At 41.8% G+C, this 20,299-nt stretch overlaps 1 protein-coding gene across 1 annotated transcript in view; it reads left to right on the forward strand.

Annotated features, from left to right (window-relative positions):
- The window catches only part of Pgm1 (phosphoglucomutase 1), a 60,729-nt gene extending 42,725 nt beyond the window's left edge, over window positions 1-18,004 (forward strand). Inside the window, exons 7-11 of the mRNA XM_027949499.2 lie at window positions 643-758; window positions 9,117-9,252; window positions 11,392-11,575; window positions 13,577-13,711; window positions 17,346-18,004. Of these exons, the coding sequence (XP_027805300.1) occupies window positions 643-758; window positions 9,117-9,252; window positions 11,392-11,575; window positions 13,577-13,711; window positions 17,346-17,435 (661 nt within the window). The 3' untranslated portion in view covers window positions 17,436-18,004. The remainder of the gene's footprint in view (window positions 1-642; window positions 759-9,116; window positions 9,253-11,391; window positions 11,576-13,576; window positions 13,712-17,345) is intronic.
- Window positions 18,005-20,299: the final 2,295 nt, after the last annotated feature.

A 20,299-nucleotide genomic window follows, 5' to 3' on the forward strand; every position in this document is an offset into this window, starting at 1 on the left:
TAGCAAGACCTTGTCTCAAAAATATAAAGGGCTGGGGACATAGCTCAGTGGTACAGTGTCCCTGGGTTCAATTCCCAGTACCAAAACAAAACAAAAAAGACCCTGCTGGGTGCTCTCCTGTGGGCTTTTGATGAGAGCAGCATTGTTGGGAAGCTCAAAGTTGGGCTGTCAGTCATCCTGCCTGTGTGACCTTGGTCTCGTCTGAATCCTTTTCCCTCCTCTGTAAAATGCTGGCCTACTAAACCCAATATTTATGATTCTGTGATTATAACACCTCAAAACATCATTCTTTTGTTCTTTACAAAGTGGTTATAGATGCAGTCTTTAACCAAGACACCTGGGTTTAAATGACCCCTAAAACAGCCCTACCTATTTTATTGCTATTGCTTCTTTTAAACTATTAAAGTGTGCTCTGAATGAATTCTTTCTTCTTCCTCTTCTCCCCCTTCCTCTGAATCTTTATAGAATAGCCCATTGTGCCCAAGTTTTCTCTTATGATTTTCCACCAATCTTAGAATTATGTATACCTCTGAGCAATGCTAAATGGGACCCTTGATTACAATAACGGTTGCTCTTTTCCACCCTCACCCGGCCCTGCTCACAGTCCTGCTGTGATGTAACTTTGATTTCATGCCTTTGAAGGGTGGCTAACGCCACAAAGATTGCTTTGTACGAGACCCCAACTGGCTGGAAGTTTTTTGGGAATTTGATGGATGCAAGCAAACTGTCCCTTTGTGGGGAGGAGAGCTTCGGCACTGGTAAGTTGCAGTCCTGTGCTAGCATTTTCTTCCCCACAACTGCCACCTCCAGTGAAAGTTTAGACTGCTAGGACAGCCCTGAAATAGCAACAGTAGCTGATGTGTCCTAAATCAAGAAGCAATTTATTTATAACAGCCTGATGGAGTATACACATTGGAAAAGCGGTGAGCACATTCCTGCAGGACGGCTAATTTTACTTTCAGAGGATCACGTCCACTGAGACAGGAAGTTTGGGGGCTTCCTTGGCGGCATGGTCATTGAGTCTACAGGGATTAAACAGTGATAAACATATTTTTTTTTCATTCAGTGGCCAAAGAAACCTTCCTAAATGTTTTTGTTTCTGGGAAGAAATATGGTGAAGTGAGTCAGTTTTTCGTTTTTATTTAAGAAGTCTCAGCACAGCATTAAGTCTTTCTCATTCATAGATCCACGTTTTCTATGGCTACAAGTTATGAATTATCAAGGCTAAATTAAGGGAGACCATTAGGGTGAAACTAATTTGGTAGGTAATAAGGAAATTAAAAATACATCCTTGTGCATGAGGGTATGTGTGTAAATTGTAGCATGGTGAAGTGGTGTGATTGGGCATACTCTGGGGGTGATCCAAGAGCTTTAGACCCCACTTTATGTACTGGCTGTCTTTCTCTCTGCCTGTCCAAGTATTGAACTGAACTCGAACCTCCTCCCTAGTACCCCATCCTACCTGTATCAATCTCTCTGTTCCAAATATCTGTTGAGGCATGTGGCCCTTGCCTTTGTGTTGGTTTCCAATCAGGTTGCCAGGTACTCAACATGCTACATCTCTTCCATTCTCTCTACCCAACATTTTGAAGTAAAGGAACTGATCTTCCTGGTCCTGTAGTACATACTATGGGCGTGTGTTAGAAAAGAAAAGAAGATCAATTCATGTTACATTAAACAGAACAGAGTACTGATTTCCTTTCCTTTCCTACAGTTTCAGATGCAGGGTGGGTTGGATGAGCCTGTAGATTTGATGCATATTTACACAAAGTTCTAAGCAATTTAATATCCTTGGGAGAGTGGCAGTACTCTTGGGCAATGAATTGACTTGATAAAATTGGAAAGTATTAACGAAGATAAAAAAGTTTGTGGGTTGAGCAATGTCCACAAAGAATGTTAGATTATTTCTGATAGTTTTAAGTCTTCAACCAAAGAATAAAAGACTACTGCTTAGTCCTTTACTATTTCATATAGTGTGGGTGGTGCCTTGTTATTCCTTGAGATACTATATATATGAATGCCCAGTGAGGTGGTCTTTGCCTGTGAAATTCTCCCAGTGTTATCCAGTGCAGAGTTGGCCTCTGTTATTCTTCTCTATAGATAAAGATGTCTTTGGAGGCAAGTTACAGTCTATTGTAACCCTGTGGTTTCCTGCCCCCATGTACCTATATTAGTGCTGAACCTGGTGAAAAAAGAGAAATCTAGAATCTGGTTTCCAAGAGTGTGTGTGATTGTGGAAGATTGCTAGTTTTATGAGAGGTTTCTAGGGGTCAACAAAGATTGGGAAACTTGGAACCTACCTCTCTATCTTGGATATTCACAATGATATTAACATCTGAATGTTCCAGAACATTCCACCGTAAGGACTGTTGTTAATACAGTTTTATCCATAGTTACCCACTATATCTTTTTACCTTGTATACTTATTTATTAAGTAGTACATCCAGTAATGTCTTATCCCATAGGCCCATATGGGAAGCTTTGGGCAAGAGCCCCAGAAGTAAACAGGAGCCCCTGTGTTGACTGGGTGGGTACAGGCCTGAGGATGAAACACCAGGAGCTGTTCTGTCTTGCATAGTAGGACTAAGAATTAGCAGCAGCTCCAAGGTCTGTGTTCTCCAGGCTGCCCATCCTGCTTCAGTCAAGTTAACTAAACTTCTGATCTGCATTATAGAAGTGTTGGTGTCTATCTACCATGGTCCTTGCTGGTGAATGATTCCAACAATGCCTTTACAGAGTTTCCCATGGTGAATGTTATATAAGCTTTGAAATATTCTATAGTTTAATTGAATGCAAGGTGCTTTATTTCTGTATTTTTCTGAGTAACAGCAGAAGCAATTTCTCAGGAAAGCCTCCTTGATCTTCCAGAGTGGGCCAAGTTCCCCGATTACTTGTTCTTGTGGCACCACGTGCCTATCCTTTGTTGAACTTGTTGTGGCTGGGATTTTACAATTATTTATGATACTTTGATTAATAATGTCTGTTGCCTCCACTAGATTATAAGTTCCATGAGGACAGGGGTCTTATATGTCTTATTCATTATTGTGTCCTAAAAGCCTCCTGTGGAACCCAGCATAGAATGGGTGCACTATAAATGCTTGTTGAATGAATGAATGAGCTTATTTCCCTTGGCACCTTCCATTTCGACAAACAGAATCCTGCTGTTGGAAGGAAATAATTTTTTAAAATATTTTTTTAGATGTTGAAAGACCTTTATTTTATTCACTTATTTATATGGGTGCTGAGAATTAAACCCAGTGCCTCACACTTGCTGGGCGAGTGCTCTACCACTGAGCCATAACTCCACCCTGGAAGGAAGAATTTTAAAAGTCATTTGATGTAATTTCCCTTGTAAGGCTGGAACCACAAGTCATCTGTCTGTGTTTTCCTGATTAAGCACCCACCTCCTTGGAGGTCCTCACCTCACCTCTTGCAATGGGGCTCTCTCATTCAGCACCACTCCTGCTCTAAAGTCCAGGGTCGGGAACCCTAAGGTCTTTGCAGGAAGAAATGAGCTCCCATAAAAAGAAAAGAAGTCTTCTTGCAAAGAGGTGCAGAGGAGACCGACTTCAGAAGAACTGGCTCACCAAGTAAAACAAACCACTAGCATTTAGAGAACAAGCCTATAATACTGTATAACTAACATTACCAAATACTCACCAGTCTGCTTATGATGGAGAAACAGCAACTTTCTGGCATGATTATCATAACTGCAGAGGCTGGGACTCCTCCTCAGACATCAGCATTATATACACCAGGGATAAATGTGTTTTTCAATAGGGAGTCAGAAATGAGGGGCAGCCCTACACAGATGGACCTATTGTTTTGGGCTGATCTCTTGGTACCATGCTGTTTCCTCCTCCTGACTGGATAGTGATGCACATGATAGTGATAGAGAGGGCAGAGTGTAGAGTGTCAGTTCTGTCCCACCATGGCCTTGTTACGAAATTGAAAGTAAATTACTGAATAGTATAGAAGGTCACTACTTTTTAAACCCTTTTTCAGGAAAATGGGGGGCTTGGGAAAGAGAGAGAGGAAATCTGGTCAAAGATGAATTTGGTATCACTTGGAGATGTGCCAGTAAGTTATCATCTGTTCAGATCTAAAGGTTAGCAATATTTTTCCTTGTCCCATCTTTAAGTGATAATGTATCATACACAAGTGATAACTTGAAAAAATGGATGCTTTTTTATGCTCTGGGGACAGGACAGTGAGCATTTCCATCAGGAAAGGAAGACTGACTTTGGCCAGGTAATCACAAATGTGTAAAATGAAAGGAGGTGACACATCAAGTGTCTGGGAGCTTTGTACTCGGGGTGCCTGACTTTGTTCTGTGGTGTAGGGGATCAGGTTTTCTGTCTCTGCCCATTTTGACTTACCTGGCTTTTGAGTTCTTCATAGGTAAAGCCCCCAGGGGAAGATTTCAGCATCCCAGGTCTGGCAATATCCCAGAGTAGCCCAGTAGAATGAAGCTTATGCCCTAGTCATAACTAACTCGTTTAGTTATGTAAGGCTGGAACCACAAATCATCTGTCAGTGTTTTCCTGATACCTGCAGATCTGTCTCCTCATCTATGTATCTTCGTTCATCTCTGAGGGCAAGAGGCTTATCTGATTCATCTTGGTACTTGAATCACACAGATTCATATTGGTCGAGTGTAAGATGAAGTTTGTGTTAAGATGCAGTTGCAGCCATTCACTACCTCCCGCCAGAGAGCCTTATGGAGAGAAAGCAAAGCTCCAGAGACGCATTGCAGGAGTTGCTGAGTGGAGGGCCTGGGAGCTCCTGGGGACAGCCCGCTGGTAGCTGGAGTGACTGAGAAGGCCTCCAGTGCACTCACCATCCCTTGCTAGTGAGGTTTTTTGAGCAGTGGAAGGCAAAGAGGACAGGACTCTGGGCAGAACAGGTCTACTGAGCTCCCCAGCCAGTCTGCTGGGGACTGGCCATCCTGGGGAAACCCCTCTTGAGAGCTGACTGGGGGCCCAGCACCAGCTACGAGTGCAACACATAGTCGGGGGCGGGTGGTATGGTCACAGGATGATAGCATCACAGAACAGGGTAAGGGCAGCATCCTGGATGAGGGTGAGTTGAAAGTTGCTGGAGATATTAGCCAAGCTAATATGGGTATGTGGGGTGGAAATTTCCAGCCAGAGAGAGCAGTGTGTTCAGGGGAATGTGGAAGAGATAAAAATAAACAGAGGGAGGGGCTGGGATTGTGGCTCAGTGGCAGAGCACTTGCCTCGCATATGGGTTCGATCCTCAGCACCACATATAAATAAATAAATAGATAGATAGATAGATAGATAGATAGATAGATAGATAGATAGATAAAAGGTTTTAAAAAAATGAACAGAGGAAGAGACAGACAGATGTTGTTACTTTCAGAGAACTCCCTATAGCTGTATTTTAGTGGCCCCTTCCATGTTGTCAGTTGGTGGGGGCAGAGGCCAGGGCAGCCCCTGAGATGCCCATGTTGGTGGATGTAACCTGATTCCTAAGCTATTAGCTCTTGGCTCCCTTAGCAAGGGTTGACATTTTTCTTGGCTGAGACCCAGATTGTGCCCTGACTGAGCCATTTGTACTTACCACAAGGTGCTGATTAGGCCGAAGTGAAGTGACAGGTGTTTGAAGATGCTGAAGGGGCAGAACTCCCATGCACTCCATGGGTCCCTGAGCTGGAGCAAGAATGAAGAGACCCACAGAAAAACCCAGGGTTACCTTCATGCTGGCTGGGCCCAGCAGTGCAGTGTTTACCTTTTTCTCACACTTAAGTGAGCTTGGCTTCCTTTACTTTTTAAAATGAAAACATAATGATACAAGTTAATTCATGTTCATCTTGGGGGAATAAAAAAGGAGGAAAAAAAACAAACTGTGTTCCCACTGCCCAGAAGAAAAAGCATGTTGGATTTTATTTTTCCATTTTCTTCTCCAGTATGTACAGTTAAGGAATATTATTGTTGAAAGCTTAATAATGTCAGTGGAAAACATATTACTTTTCCCTAAAAGTTTATTTTTCTTTTTTTTTCATAATAATATATTGCATTTTATATAGTACTTTCTAGTTTACAAAATATCTCTACTTCTTCATCACCGTAGTTTCTTACAGTTATGTTAGAAGTTAGCATTACCCCCATTTTGCAATTGACAATACTGAGGCTCAGGAAAGCTAAGTGACTTGTCCAAATTCAAATAGCTTCTAAATAACAGAGCAAGTCTTAGATTCAGGTTTTTTGTTTCTTAAGGATACATCAATTTCTCTGGAGCCACAACTGTAAAAGCAGTTTAGAAACACATGCATTCTTCATTGGCTTTTTTTTTTTTTTAACTAGCAAACTGTTATTATTCATCAGAGCACTGAAGGAAATGAAATTTACCCAGGCTTCCTCAGTATTAATTGGATTATCTAGAGTTTTTGGCACATCCAAGATGATCACTGAAATGAATCAGAATTTCCAGAGAAACTGAGGATCCTGCAAATTGAATAGAATGTTTATGTTATTCAAGGCAGGTATTTCATTGATAATACCAGGTGTGTGATTTAGTAATCTCTGAATAATTTGGTCAGAATTGGGAAAGATTTTTTAGATTTTATTTTATTTACACATTAAATAAGAAGCCAGATTCCTTATTTAGAGTAAGAAATATTACCTCTATCCTTTAGATCTATCCAAAAACAAGAAGAAATTAAAACATACAATTTTTATATTATTTTTAACTTAAAAATATTTTAAAGGAAGAAAACATCCAGTGGAGCACAAATAATTCCAAGCTGTGTACTGCTGTCATGAATTCCCAATATATTGCAGAAACTGCCAGAATCCTGCTCCTCAGGATGAACTGTTGCCAAAACATATCATCATTTGCAAAAGCTGAAAGAGGCAGAAAGCTAACTTTTTGGTTTCTTAAAATAGCAGTAAAGGCAAATAAAAGTCTTCAGATGATAAAACTGGGTAAACATTTCCAAAACTTTTTATATATAGCACTACAAATCCTGCCTTCTGTCTCTAATTTTGCCAGCATCCAGTTTTTAAGGACTACTACTTCTAAAAGTGATACCCCATTGAAGAGAAAAAATTTTGAAAGGAAGAATTGTATATTTTTATGGACCAAAAAGAGAGAAAATGTTGGAGTAGATGAACTAATGTATTGATTCATTCGATCATGTCCTCCTTTGTAATTAGTTATCTGCCATATTCCATATTTTAAGCTAATCATCAGACTTGGTTACAAAGAGAAATAACAGATGCCTCTAAGAAGCACATAGTTAGTGGAGAGGACATGATTGGGGCCCAGGGAGGATGGCACCTCCCCAGCAGTTTTGTGTAGGTTGCTATAAGAGATGGAAGACAAAGTGCTCATAGCTACCTAGGGAAGCTGGGAGCTAGTCTTGAAGAAGAGATGATATTAAAAGGATGAAGAGGAGAAGGAAAGAAACAACCACATGCTTGTGACACAGCCAGCATTGAGCTAGATAGTCTGACAGCCCCAAGGATAATAAGGCCCAATGGGTGGCCAAGTAGAGCAAGAAGGTACATAAAGAGATCTGGATATGACAATACACAAAGCATGATTGTAGAGGGATTGTGTAGAGTCCTAGTCAGAAAACAGAGCTCAATGTAATCTGTATTTTGTTTTTGTTTTAGAATGAGGGGTTTAAAAGATTGAAAATGAGACTTCTGCCCCACATCAGGCTCTTGGGAAAGGGTTTCCATGTAGACAGGAACATCCAAAGACTCAGTTTCTTAATTTTGGTAAAGATTTTAGCAGGAGACAGATATGTCACTGTTAATTTAACCAGCCATTATTGGCAAAAGGAAGACATTCTAGAGAGAGAGTTACTAGATCCATGTGCAGACCTACCTTTAAGGCTTGAATACTTTCTGCCAAATTGCTTTCCAGAAGGTTCCTACACATTCCTATACACTCCTATCAGCATCGTGATAGAGTCCCAGTTTCCTTATGCCTCCCCCCAATACGAGGTGTTCTAACTTTTAAAATCTGTAACCATTTGTCAAGCAAGTAGCAGTTTCTTTTTTTTTTTAAATTTTTTTTATTGTTGGTTGTTCAAAACATTACATAGTTCTTGATATATCATATTTCACACTTTGATTCAAGTGGGTTATGAACTCCCATTTTTACCCCGTATACAAATTGCAGAATCACATCAGTTACACATCCATTGATTTACATATTGCCATACTAGTGTCTGTTGTATTCTGCTGCCTTTCCTATCCTCTACTATCCCCCAAGTAGCAGTTTCTTATTATGGTTTTACCTTCAATTTCTTTTCTTGAAACTAGTGCCAGCTTTTTACTATGTTAATTCATTACCTGTATTTATTTTTTGGCGAATTGCCTGGTATACTCTTGGTATACCATTTTCATTTGAGATATTGCTTTTCTTTTATTAATATTTAAGATTTTTTTTTCTGTACTGGGAATTGATTCCAGGACCTTGTACGTGCTAGACAAGTATTCTGCCCCTGCTGGCCCTGAATTTGTCCTTATTCCTGCCTCAGCCTCCCCAGTAGGTGGGATTACAGGACTGTGCCACTGTAGCTCCTAATACATAAGAATGGTTTCCTATATTGAATGTATTTAAACATCTACCTTAAACAATTAAAAAATGTGAATGTGTTTACTTTTTAAAATGTGTCAATGGCCTTTTAATTTTATCTGTGGTAGTATTGCTGTATAGGAATGGGAATTTTTAAGAACATAAATACGTCAGTTGTTTCTCTTTATGAATACTGAATTTACATATTTATCACCAAGATTTATAAAAAAAATTGTAATGGTCATTATTTTTTTGCTGTTTAAGATTTATTTTTGTCCTCTGACATTACTACTTTGTGATAGATCTATCAAGTTCTACCAGATTATCACACTGTCATTTTTATTGACATTTCCTGTACATTTCTAAATTACTTTGGGAAGCATTGGCTTTTTGTCAGTATTATGTTGCTTTATTGAATATGTAATTCCCTCCATGTACTCAAGTTCCTAGGTAAATTTCATGACTTTTTTTTTGTTGGATCTAAGTGCTCACTGTTGAATTTATTCCCCAGTATTTTGGAGAAGTCACATTTCTCATAACAGCTTGCTCTGCCCTGCCAGGTTCTGACCATATCCGTGAGAAAGATGGACTGTGGGCTGTCCTTGCCTGGCTGTCTATCCTAGCCACCCGCAAACAGAGCGTAGAGGACATTCTCAAAGACCATTGGCAAAAGTATGGCCGGAACTTTTTCACCAGGTAAAACATAGCCTGACTGGGCTCCCAGCTAGGGTAAAGGAGCTGGGCAGAGGGAATTCTCAGGCCTACAATGTCTGTCCTAAGTGGTAATAAAATTCTAGTTCATAAGGTTTCTACCAGTTGGGTTTTTTGTTTTTGTTTTTGTTTTTATTGTGCTGGGGATTGAACCTAGCGCCTTGTGTATGCGAGGCAAGCACTCTACCAACTGAGCTATATCTCCAGCCCAGTTAGGGATTTTAAAAGTAAATAAATCAGAAGAAGTCAACTTCTATGTCAGTCATAAGGAACGGGGCTAAAAAAAAAAATTAGCTAACATAATCAAAAGAATAAATACTTCATAAGCATTTTGAAATGTCCCCATTGGCTGGACACATAATGACATTGGATATGGATTTAAAAGCATGTATTTTAATTTTATTTCTGGCCATTGCTAAATTGGGAAGTCACTTAACCTCTTTCTCTACTCAGTTTCCTCATCTGTAGGAATGGGAATAATGATCCGGCAATTGAAAGGATTATGTGAAATAGGAGCCTGAAGGTGTTTTGTAAATTCTGGAGGAGTTTGTAAATCCTATCTCAAAACCAAAAAGTGCTGAGGATGTAACTTAGTGGTAGAGCACCCCTGTGTTCAATCCCCAGTCCAAAAACAAAACAAAAACAGGGCCATGTCTGTTTTTGTGCCCCATGGTATCCTCCAACACTCAGCTCATATTAGACACTGCATAAATATGTTTTGAACAGATAAATGAATGAGCTAGTGAAAAGCCAGAGTGGAAGAAGAGTAGGAGCAGTTGTTTAGGGAAAGAGCCACTCTTGAATTAATTAGAAATTGCCATATAAAAACTATTTTAGCAATTTTTATTATTAAATGTAACTGCTAACTAAGTATTACAAATCAAGTCCTCAGAATTTACATTTATGATTAGTTTTGACTCCATTTTACCCTCCATTTATTAAATACATTATCTGTGAGTGCCTCAAAACAGTTATTGATAAGGCAACTGAAATTCAGAGAGATGGGGCAACGGGCCAAGCATTCTGCAATCTGGACCACAGCTCATTCTGATGGCAAAGCCCAGATTATTGCTTTCATTCTGCCCTCTGTGCCTAGGATTCATAAAACATTTTCCTTGGATGCCCAAAGGTCACAGACATAAAGCACAAACACCTGGTTATAATTTCTTGATCTTCATCATTTCAACTGGGTCAAAGATCTGACTTCAAGATTAAGGGAACTGTTTTGTCCTTGATTCATGGAATCCAGGAGCCAGAATAGGTTGGCCTTTACTCCCCAGTATTTCTCATGTCTCAGAGGTGTCATCTTGCACATCTTATATTTGTTTCACGATTGCAAATAAATATAGACTTGGCTCTCTCGAGCCTTTAAAAAGTAACTGTCTCAAGAGGGTGTGTGCCAGTAGGTTGAGAGAAGCCACCTGCAAGAGTCTTTAATTTCCTAAGAAAGGAGTCAGGAACAAGTCTTGAAGGAAAAATAATTGTCACAGAATTTTATTTCTGGTTCACTTTTCTTGGCCCTGCTGCATCCACACCAGGCCTTCTCTGTCAGAGTGAATCCAAAACACTGTAGAGCAGAATCCATTTCCTCTGGAAGCGGGGTGGCATATCAGATGTGAAGAGTTTGGTTTGGCCCCTTCATCTGCTGGGTGAAATCCTGGTCTTGCTTTTGGAAGCTCCTGTCGAGACTGGAACCCTCCTTAGCCAAACTCCAGCTGGCTTAGGCAGATCCCAACCCAAAAGGGCTCTAGGAGCTTGGAACAAAAGGCCATTCAAGTTTCCAACTCTGCCAACTGAGCTGTATCTCCAACCCTAGAAGTAACAGCTTTGATTCCACCTCCTTGGGATGTGGTGATTCAATGTCAGATTGTATCTCTTCAAAGCCTTTGAAGCGTGTTGGTGCTTGATTCTGTAAAAGAGCCAAGACCCATTTTCTGCCCGAGCAGAAGCCCCCATCCCTTCCCTGAAATCCTCCAAACCCTTTTTTCCATCCCCGCTGATGAAAAATTTATAGTTCTGCAGCTTCCTCTGAAGTCAGATAGCTCTGGGGGTAGGGAAGGCCAATGATAAAGACAGCACTGATGCACCTAAGTGTGATCTGAAGTCAACTCCGTGATCTCCCAGGTATGACTACGAGGAGGTAGAAGCGGAAGGCGCCAACAAGATGATGAAGGACCTGGAGACCCTGATGTTTGACCGCTCCTTTGTGGGAAAACAGTTCTCTGCGAATGACAAAGTCTACACTGTGGAGAAAGCTGATAACTTCGAATATAGTGACCCGGTGGATGGAAGCATTTCAAGAAATCAGGTAGGAGCAGACTTATGTGCTAGAGGGTCCCCAGAGCATCATTTCTTGAAGCCTCAGGAGAAAAATGTAAATGGCCCTTTGCTGTACTGTTTTTCTGGGGTATCTGTTCTCAACCAGTTTTCTACCGAGTTCTGTGTGGCTCTATGCCCTCATTCTGGAATTCTTAGTTTACATGCCAGAAGGACTTTTACACCTTCTGGAATCATATGCAAGATGTCAAGTTGAAGGTATGTGCAGAAAGAAGCCTTAGAACCTAAACAAAAGTAAATCATCACCTTAGATATCAACCCCCCTCTTTTCTCTCTAGAGATTATAGCAGAATGAAAATACAAGGGTGGCATTGCTATACATATTTCTTTCATATGTACTAAATCTTAAATATGGCATATTTAGAATATGCCTTTCTAAATATGGCATCCCTGGATGTAGAAATGTTAAGTGTCTGCAGCTTGCCTGACACAGCATTGTGTAGCAGGACACCACAGTTGCGAGCCCAGACCATCCTGGGTGCTGACAGAATTGTTAGGTTCCCTTGTGTGCCAGTACCAAAGCTGCAGGCTGCTCGGGCCTTCTCCTAGCCTCTCACAAACCTTCAGGGACCAGACTCTTCTCACCTCTGGGTCTGTGGTCTATTATAGTCATAGATTTGAGTCATCTTTGGGAACTCAGAAGCAGAGATAATAAGGAGAGGATTCTGTTATAACTTCCTATTTAGCTTTTTTCTCCATAGACCCAGAGTTTTGGCCTGGTCCTTTGCAAGGGAAGCTTGGGAAAGTAGGCCCCAACTCTGCTCTGTATCCAGCGTCTCCAGAGAGGAAGGAGGGGAGCAGAGGTGAGGCGGGAGGCCTCAGCATAGGTGGGGGCTGCTCTCTGCACCATGTGAGGAAGGAGGCATCAGCACCCTGTTGTAAAATTAGAAAACCTGAGCATTTAGGTGGAAGACTAGGTAGGAGCAAAAGTGTTCTGAAGTAGATATAGCTTCTGCAATCAAGTGGAAAGAATTTAGAAATTTCAAGTTGAAACTGGGGGAAGAAGACTAATGCTGGTATGTTTCTAGAAAGCAAGACTTGGTAAATGGGAATGAACTATCACCTCCTCACTGACTGATTGGAGATAGTACTGTGTATTCCATCGGCTGGCCTCACTGACGAATGCTAAAGAAGGGCATGGTTAAAACCACATGGGGATTGGTTGACGAGCAGTGAGTGAGTGTTTCCTTCCAGTCAGTCATCTGCATTATGCAAAGTCCATCTTTTTGTGGAAGAATGAGAAACTCACGGAGACTGAAGGATCCTCAGACAATGATCTGGCCCAGTCTTCTTCCCTCAAGCTGGGGAATATCTACCTGAGAGTCCCTGACCTTTCCCTGAAGTGAGGTTGTTGAGGACCAGGTACTGCCAGGGATGGAAGGAGAGAGGAGCCAAGCCAGGGTGCACCCACATGGAGCCACTTGGAGCCATCAGGTGTCAGCAGGAGACTGACAGCTGGATCCTGTGTGATATGTTGGGAACAGCTGCTGTCTGCACTCTGGGACATGTGGCCTCCTGTTCCCTTTCTGAAGCTCTCTACCAGTGTTTTGTAAAGAATCCTACCCCATGTCTGCCTGGAACTCTTCTGCTCTGGCTTCAGCGCATTCTGTCCATGTGTCCCTTCTAAGCTGAGGGTCCAATTTCTACATCTTGCAGCTTGACTTATTTATTAAGCTTCAAACTATAATGGCTGGTTCATAAGTCACAGGGAAGCCCTCATGTCCCCCAGCATCACCAAGCTCAGGTCTTCCCCCTACCCTGGAAACACTTCTTCCACATCAGCTAAGCCCCATCACCTGGATGCTGTGAGAAGGCAGACCCATGAGGCCCAATGGCTGCCATGTATCAAGGACCCAATCCTCTGGTTGATCAAGTAGGAGTGATTAGGTCTTCAAATGGACCCCTCATAGTTTGTCAGTCCTTAGCTTCCCTTCCAGCATGTGGGCAAACAGTCTCTGCTTGTCTTCTCCAGGGCTTGCGGCTCATTTTTGCAGATGGTTCTCGCATCATCTTCCGACTAAGTGGCACTGGGAGTGCAGGGGCCACCATTCGACTGTACATTGACAGCTATGAGAAAGATGTCGCCAAAATCAATCAGGACCCCCAGGTAATGCCTAAGCCTGGTGCCCTGATTTGGTTATTTCTGTTGAAGAGAATGACAGTGGTTCCACACTGAGCCTGTGCCCCTACTTCTCAATGATACACCAGGGCCCCGGCTGTGCATACCTACCTCCATGTCTTTTATCACATTAATAATAGATAATAACAAGTATAATAAAAATGATAAATAATTATCTGAGCATTTGCTATTTTCCAAACTCTGCTCTAAGCCATTATATAAATATACTCATTCAATTCTCAAATGAGGTAGACTCTATTATTGTCCCTACCACAGATAACAAAACTGAGGCCCAGAAAGGTAAAATACCAGTTAATAGGTTTGCATACCTAACAAGTGGCAGATTCAGGATAACTGTCTTTGTATCAGCACCTCATATGATGTTCTGCTATCACTGATAATATGTCACTTTCCTTGGAGGATCACCTACTCTGGCAGAACATACATGGTTCTAGATTTGATGGGGAACAGGCAGAAGTTGTTTTGTCTTTATGGAAAACTCTGCCTTGCAGCCTAGTGGGTTGGGTTCCTGGCCATATCCTCAATGTCTCCAGGAGTATGTCAGAGTGAGAAGGGACCATGGGAACCAAGGTTGAGACAGAATAGCCACCAAAATGGAGGACCCATGGGGAGAGTGACATACAGAGGAGGGTTTCCCTAAGTGTGTTCCTCACAGCACACCTCTTGATAGATGCTCCCCAACCAGAATTTCATAGAGACAAAATGTTTAGGAAGTGTGGTGTCAGCCTTAGATGGTGATTCACACCATTTAAATGGCATTTGCTGAATAGTCATTTTTCTATTGCCTATTACATTTTTTTTTCTAAGAAGACATACAAATGGCCAACAGGTATATGAACGGTGCTGAATATCACTAATCATCAGGGAAGTGAAAATCAACACCACAATGAGATATAACCCCTTACCTGTCAGGATGGCTGTTGTCAAAAAGCCAAAAGATAGGTATTAGTTAAGATGTGGAGAAAAGGGAACACACTCATACAGTGTTGATGGGAATATATTGGTATATCCATTTTTGGAAACAGTATGGAGATTTCCAAATAAATTTAAAATATAACTATTGTATGGTCCAGCAATCCCTCTTCTGGGTGTATATCCAAAGGAACTGAAGTCCTTTCCCTGAAGAGATATCTGCATGCCCATGTATTGCAGCACTATTCACAGTAGCCAAGATATGGGACTAACCTAAGTGTCCATCAAGTGTTGAATGGATAAAGACGAGTACATATCTAGATATATAGATACCTCTGAAAAGATAAGGAAGTCCTGCCATTTGTGTCAACATGAGTAAATGAGGAAAACATGCTAAGTGAAATAAGCTAGACACAGAAAGAAAAATTCTATATGATATCATGTATGTATGGAATCTTAAAAAATAAAAAGTTGAACTCATAGAAACAGAATAAGAGGTAACTACCAGGGGCTGGAGAAAATGGGGAGATTTTGATTAAAAAATAAAGAATTTCAGTTATGGTGGATGCAGTAGTTCTCAAGATCTAATGTACAACATGGTACAGAAATGTAGTACTATACTGTGTACTTGAAATTTACTAAGAGTGCCTGGCGCAGTGGTGCATGCCTATATTCCCAGTGACTTGGGAGACTGAGACAGGAGGATCACATGTTCTGGGCCAGCTTGGGCAACTTAGACCCTGTCTCAAAATACAAAATTTTAAAAAGACTGAGGATGTAGCTCAATGGTATAGCATTTGCCTCTCACGAACAAGGCCCCATGTTCAATCCTCAGAACTATGCCAAAAAAGAAAGAAAAAGAAATTTACTAAGAAAGTAGACCTTAGTGCCTCACTGCTACCACCACATCAGAGAAGGAAACTATGCAAAGGAGTGATTTATTAATTAGCTTGACTATAGTAATAAGTTCACTATGATATACGTATAAAAATAGCATGTTTTATACCTTTTTATTTTTATAAAAATTTTGAATAAAATAAACAATATTTTTCACACTTATTTTTCCCAAAGAGCCTTTTTCTTCTTTAGCCTATTTCAAATTCTATAAAACTCATTTGGAAACTCCTGGTGTGCTGGTTTAAGCATAAGTTTTGGAGTTAGGTCTTATTTTTAAATTCTAGTCCTGCCCCTTAGTGGCTGTATGTCCCTAGGTGAGTCATTCCATTTTTATGAGTCTTAGTTTCCTTGTCTACAAAAATAATAGGATAATAACTTCATAGAGTCATAGGGATTGAGGAAGATAATGAGTGCAAAATGCATAAACTAGCAGAAACCTAGGATTCCTTTTTGAGCTATTCCAATTGTTCTTTTTATATTTTTGAGCTTAAAGTGTTTTTAAAAACTGCAAAGAAAACATAACATAAAAATTTGCCATCTTAACCATTTTTAAGTACACAGTCTAGTAATGTTATATGTATTTGCTTTATTGTGCAGCGGATCTTCAAAACATTTTCATTTTGCAAAACTGAAACTTGATCCCCTTGTACAATAACTTCCCACTTCCCCTCTCCTCAGCCCCTGGCAGCCATCACTCTCCTTTCTGTGTCTATGGATTTGATGAGAGACTTCATTTAAATGTTTACAGGTAGCTTTTATTACTAAAGGGGAGGCAAGAGAATGCTTCACTTCTACATGTTTTCCAGTAGCCAGGCCTCAACTTCCATATCTGCCAGATCCCTGTTGTGTAGCCGGTGTCCTTAAAACTTAACCCAAGTCTGCATCATTGACGCTTAGGATAATAGAGCAAGAGAAAAGGAGAAAGGAAGCTGTGTTTATTTCTCTTTGTATCATCAAGATAAAAGCCTGGTTTTTGGCAAACGGAAAGAATGAATGAAAGTCAGGTTTCTTTTGAACCAAAGTCTATAGGAGGTGGGATGGCTAGGGAGATCCTGCTGGGGAGATAGATGCCTGCCCTCACTCTGCAACTACTGTGTCACAACCTCAGCACTGTGTTGGAACTGTCCAAGCCCCAAGTATGGTCCCAGCAGGTGGAGATGTTATTTCCTCTCATCTGGAGTTGGTGGAGACTTAGATGAGAAAACAGTATAAATGTACTCCCGCCACTTGGCCAAATCACTTCGCCTTTGGGGATCCTTTTCCTTGTCTGTAAAATGGTAGTTCAACTCAATAAGTAGTTCTCATTTTTTAAATATCAACAATATTTATTTAAGCAGCAGAATTTTTCCCCTTTCGGTGAGGGGAAGTTGCATTTTGAAAGATCTTTGGGTGCAGTGTGAGAAATAAATCAAAGGATACAAAAGTACATGTGGAAGCACCATTGTTTCAGTTAAGAGAAAGAACATTGTTTTAGCAAGAGTTGGCAGTGAATGGAGAGAAATGGGTGCCATCAAGAGGTATTTAAAAGGTGAAAATCACTTCTGCTTGCTGGAAGATTAGACATGGGTAATGTGGAGGGGAAGGTGTCAGGAACGACTTAGTTTGCTTTATGCTGAAGCTAAGTTTGAGGGAAGAGAACATGCATTTGTTTGTAAACTCACAGAGCTTGAGGAGCCTGGAAGGCTGGTAGTAGTCAGGCAGACCTGTGGAGTTCAGGGGCAAAGCCAAGGGCTGGAGTTCTGGATCTGTGTTTAAGTGATGGGAACTGTTTTTCTCTTTGTGTCTCCCACAGGTCATGTTGGCCCCCCTTATTTCTATTGCTCTGAAAGTGTCCCAGCTCCAGGAGAGAACAGGACGCACTGCACCCACCGTCATCACCTAAGAAGACCCACCAGATGCGGTACGTCCCTCCATCCCAGGACCTATTCACGTCATCTGATTGAAGAGCATGGACTGAAACAAAGTGTACCCACCCAGGCTTTTTAGGATTTGATTTCTCCACTTCATGGTTGTTGATAAACGGTGCTTTGCAAGGCACTGCCAATTGAGATGCCCCCGGGAGCCATGTGGGAGATGGAAGAGGACCCACAGGCATTATGTCAGTTCCTTTTCACGCCCCTCTGCAACTGCTGCTGTGTGGGTATCTGTCTCCTTAGCATCAGGCACTGTTCACATGACAGTGCAAGGTGGAGGCTGAGTGTCAGTGATTGAGGCCAGCTTTCAGCCTTAGGATGTGCCCATGAAATGATAGCGGAAGTTCCATTCTCCTTGGTGAATCCTTCCCCCAGTTTACTGTTTACATGTAATCTAACAAAATGCAATTTCTGGTGCCTTCTCTCCAATCAGTTTCCCTCTGAGTGAGACGTACTTGTCTATAGATTTCTGACTTGTTTTGCAGCATAGTCCCATTTGCACAGATACTTTGGGATATTAAAGCAGAATAAGCTACTATTGCATGTTGTCTTTTGTCTTTTTTTTTTTTTCCTTAACAAAGTACGTTTTTGATTTCTGTAAGATGACAGATTTTTTTGTTTTGTTTTGTTTTGGAGTAGGAGGATATTATAATTTGTTTTGATGTCCTAGCCAGAAAATAAAATGTTCTTTTTGCTAGGTTGAAAACCTTCGACTCAGGAGCTATAATTTTAAATCTGAGCAGGGTCAACTGAGTTCTAGATCCTCCCAAGGTTGACAAAGTCAGCTTGGCGTGGTTAACTGGGAACAAGGAAAAGAAGATGATTTTTTAGGAGATCTCACATAGCAAAGCAATAATATGCCTTTGATGCTCAGATGCCACATACCTGTTTAAGAGACAGAGGGAGAACTCCCAGAATTCAAGAGTAGGATTGTGGTCACGGGAAATTGGATTATGGTCAGTGGCATCTTGTTCACCTTAGAACATTCATATTCAACTCAAAATATAATGTAGTAGTTAAGAACATAGAATTGGGAGCCAACAGACTGGAGTTTGAATCCCACCTGAGACCTCGAGTGATCTTGGGGTGTCATTAATCCTCATTTTTAAGATGGGGATGAAAATAGTTCTAACTATATGAAGCTGTTGGGAACATTAGGTGACCTGTGAGAAGCATTGGGCACAGGACCTACTAGTTCATGGTACATTGTCAAATAAACAGGAACTAGAATTACACTTGCAATATTGTTTCGAGACTGGGAAGTGTAGGAAAACCAAAAACCATCACACTAATACTTGCAGTACATTTTATCATTTGCAAGGCTCATCAACACAATCACCTTGCCACATGGGCTATGCCCGAAGGTAGCCCAGCTCTGCACCCCTCTGCAACTTAGTGTGGACTCCTTGTTGCCATTTGTCAAGGGAGTGCAGCTCAGCAAGCGGAGCTGAGCTTGACTGGAGGTGGTGTTGACCATTCATGGAACGTTATCTCTGTGTCGGGCACCATTCTAAGCACTTTTCACATACTCTAAACACAGTGGAGGTGCTCTGTATACCCCCAGTTTACAGATGAGTCCCAATGACTCACCCAAGGTCACATTGGAGAATGGTGGATGCTCCAGATGGGGCAGCTCCAGCCTTGCCTGGGTCACCGTGGCTCCCTGCTTTGGCTACTTCAAAGCTACATAAGATAGAAGATGGTGTGCAAATACTCTTGTATTTTATTTTTTAGAGGGGTGCCTTGAATGCTAGAGATGGTTCAGCACTATTATTCCCCCTGGTGAGCTCAATACCTGGATGTGCTGACCCAAGTTCAGTGTGAGAGATCTGGGAAGAAAAGGGACATAACACCTCCAGCTTCCTATGAGCCCCACTGAGAGGAATCAAGTCTGGCATGAATAGAAGATCATGTAGGATAAATGTTAAGAATTGGGTAGGCAGTCCTCTCTGTTAGGGGTCATATTTTCTAAGCCCTCGTTCTGTTTCAGATGTTGGCCTAGGTGCTTTCTAGTAACCTCCGAACAAGACGTTATGATTCCCATTTTAGAGTCAAATCAACTGCAGCTTAACAGAAGCTCAAGTAATTTCTCCCAGGTTCTCAGCTACCATGTGGTGGGCTTGGAATGTCAACCCCGAGTCTCGTTCATGTTCCATGACCCTTTCCTGCTTCCCCATCTGTTGAACCAGCTGCAGACGCTCCCAGTCCTGTGGCCACTGGAATGGCTTCAAAAATGTCCTCCTCATCCCCAATCATAATTCAGCTGCTCTTCCTGACCCCACTTGACTATAGCTTGGAGGCTGAAAGCTTGGGGGAGGGAGAGGGAGGTGGCTGAAGCCATGGACAGTGGGGGTGGGCATGGATAAGGGCCACTCTTCCTTTGTGAATGCCAGAGAGACCCCAGCACATGAGCCCCAGGAGTGCTAGGGGTTGGAGCCCTGAGAGGCTGGCCAGGCTTCCCCTCCTCCCAGGATTGATGTGGCTGGTGAGTCAGGCTTGTTTTCTTTGGGGTGTGGTGAGAATTAAAGTGAGAAAATTGGTTGAAACATTTTGGGGCCCGGCTCTGAAACTTCACTCTTCTCTTCCCTCTTGACATTCAGCTCTCATCTCAGAGAAGCATTTCCTGCTCGGGATGTTCCCCAGGGCCCAGAAAATGGCCAGGCTTCCCTCGCTGGGCCCTCCCTCATTGAGAAGGAGAGTAGAGGCCAAGTTCACTGCAGTGCTGCTGGGGGGTGGGTGTCACCATGTCACTTCCTTGGCCCTTCCAGGCCAGACTTTAGGGATAGGTCCTTCTGCCTCCTCTGCCCCAGATTTCATCCACATTGCTTTCTGC

Source organism: Marmota flaviventris, chromosome 10 (genome assembly GCF_047511675.1).
Source record: "Marmota flaviventris isolate mMarFla1 chromosome 10, mMarFla1.hap1, whole genome shotgun sequence".
Lineage (NCBI taxonomy): Eukaryota > Metazoa > Chordata > Mammalia > Rodentia > Sciuridae > Marmota > Marmota flaviventris.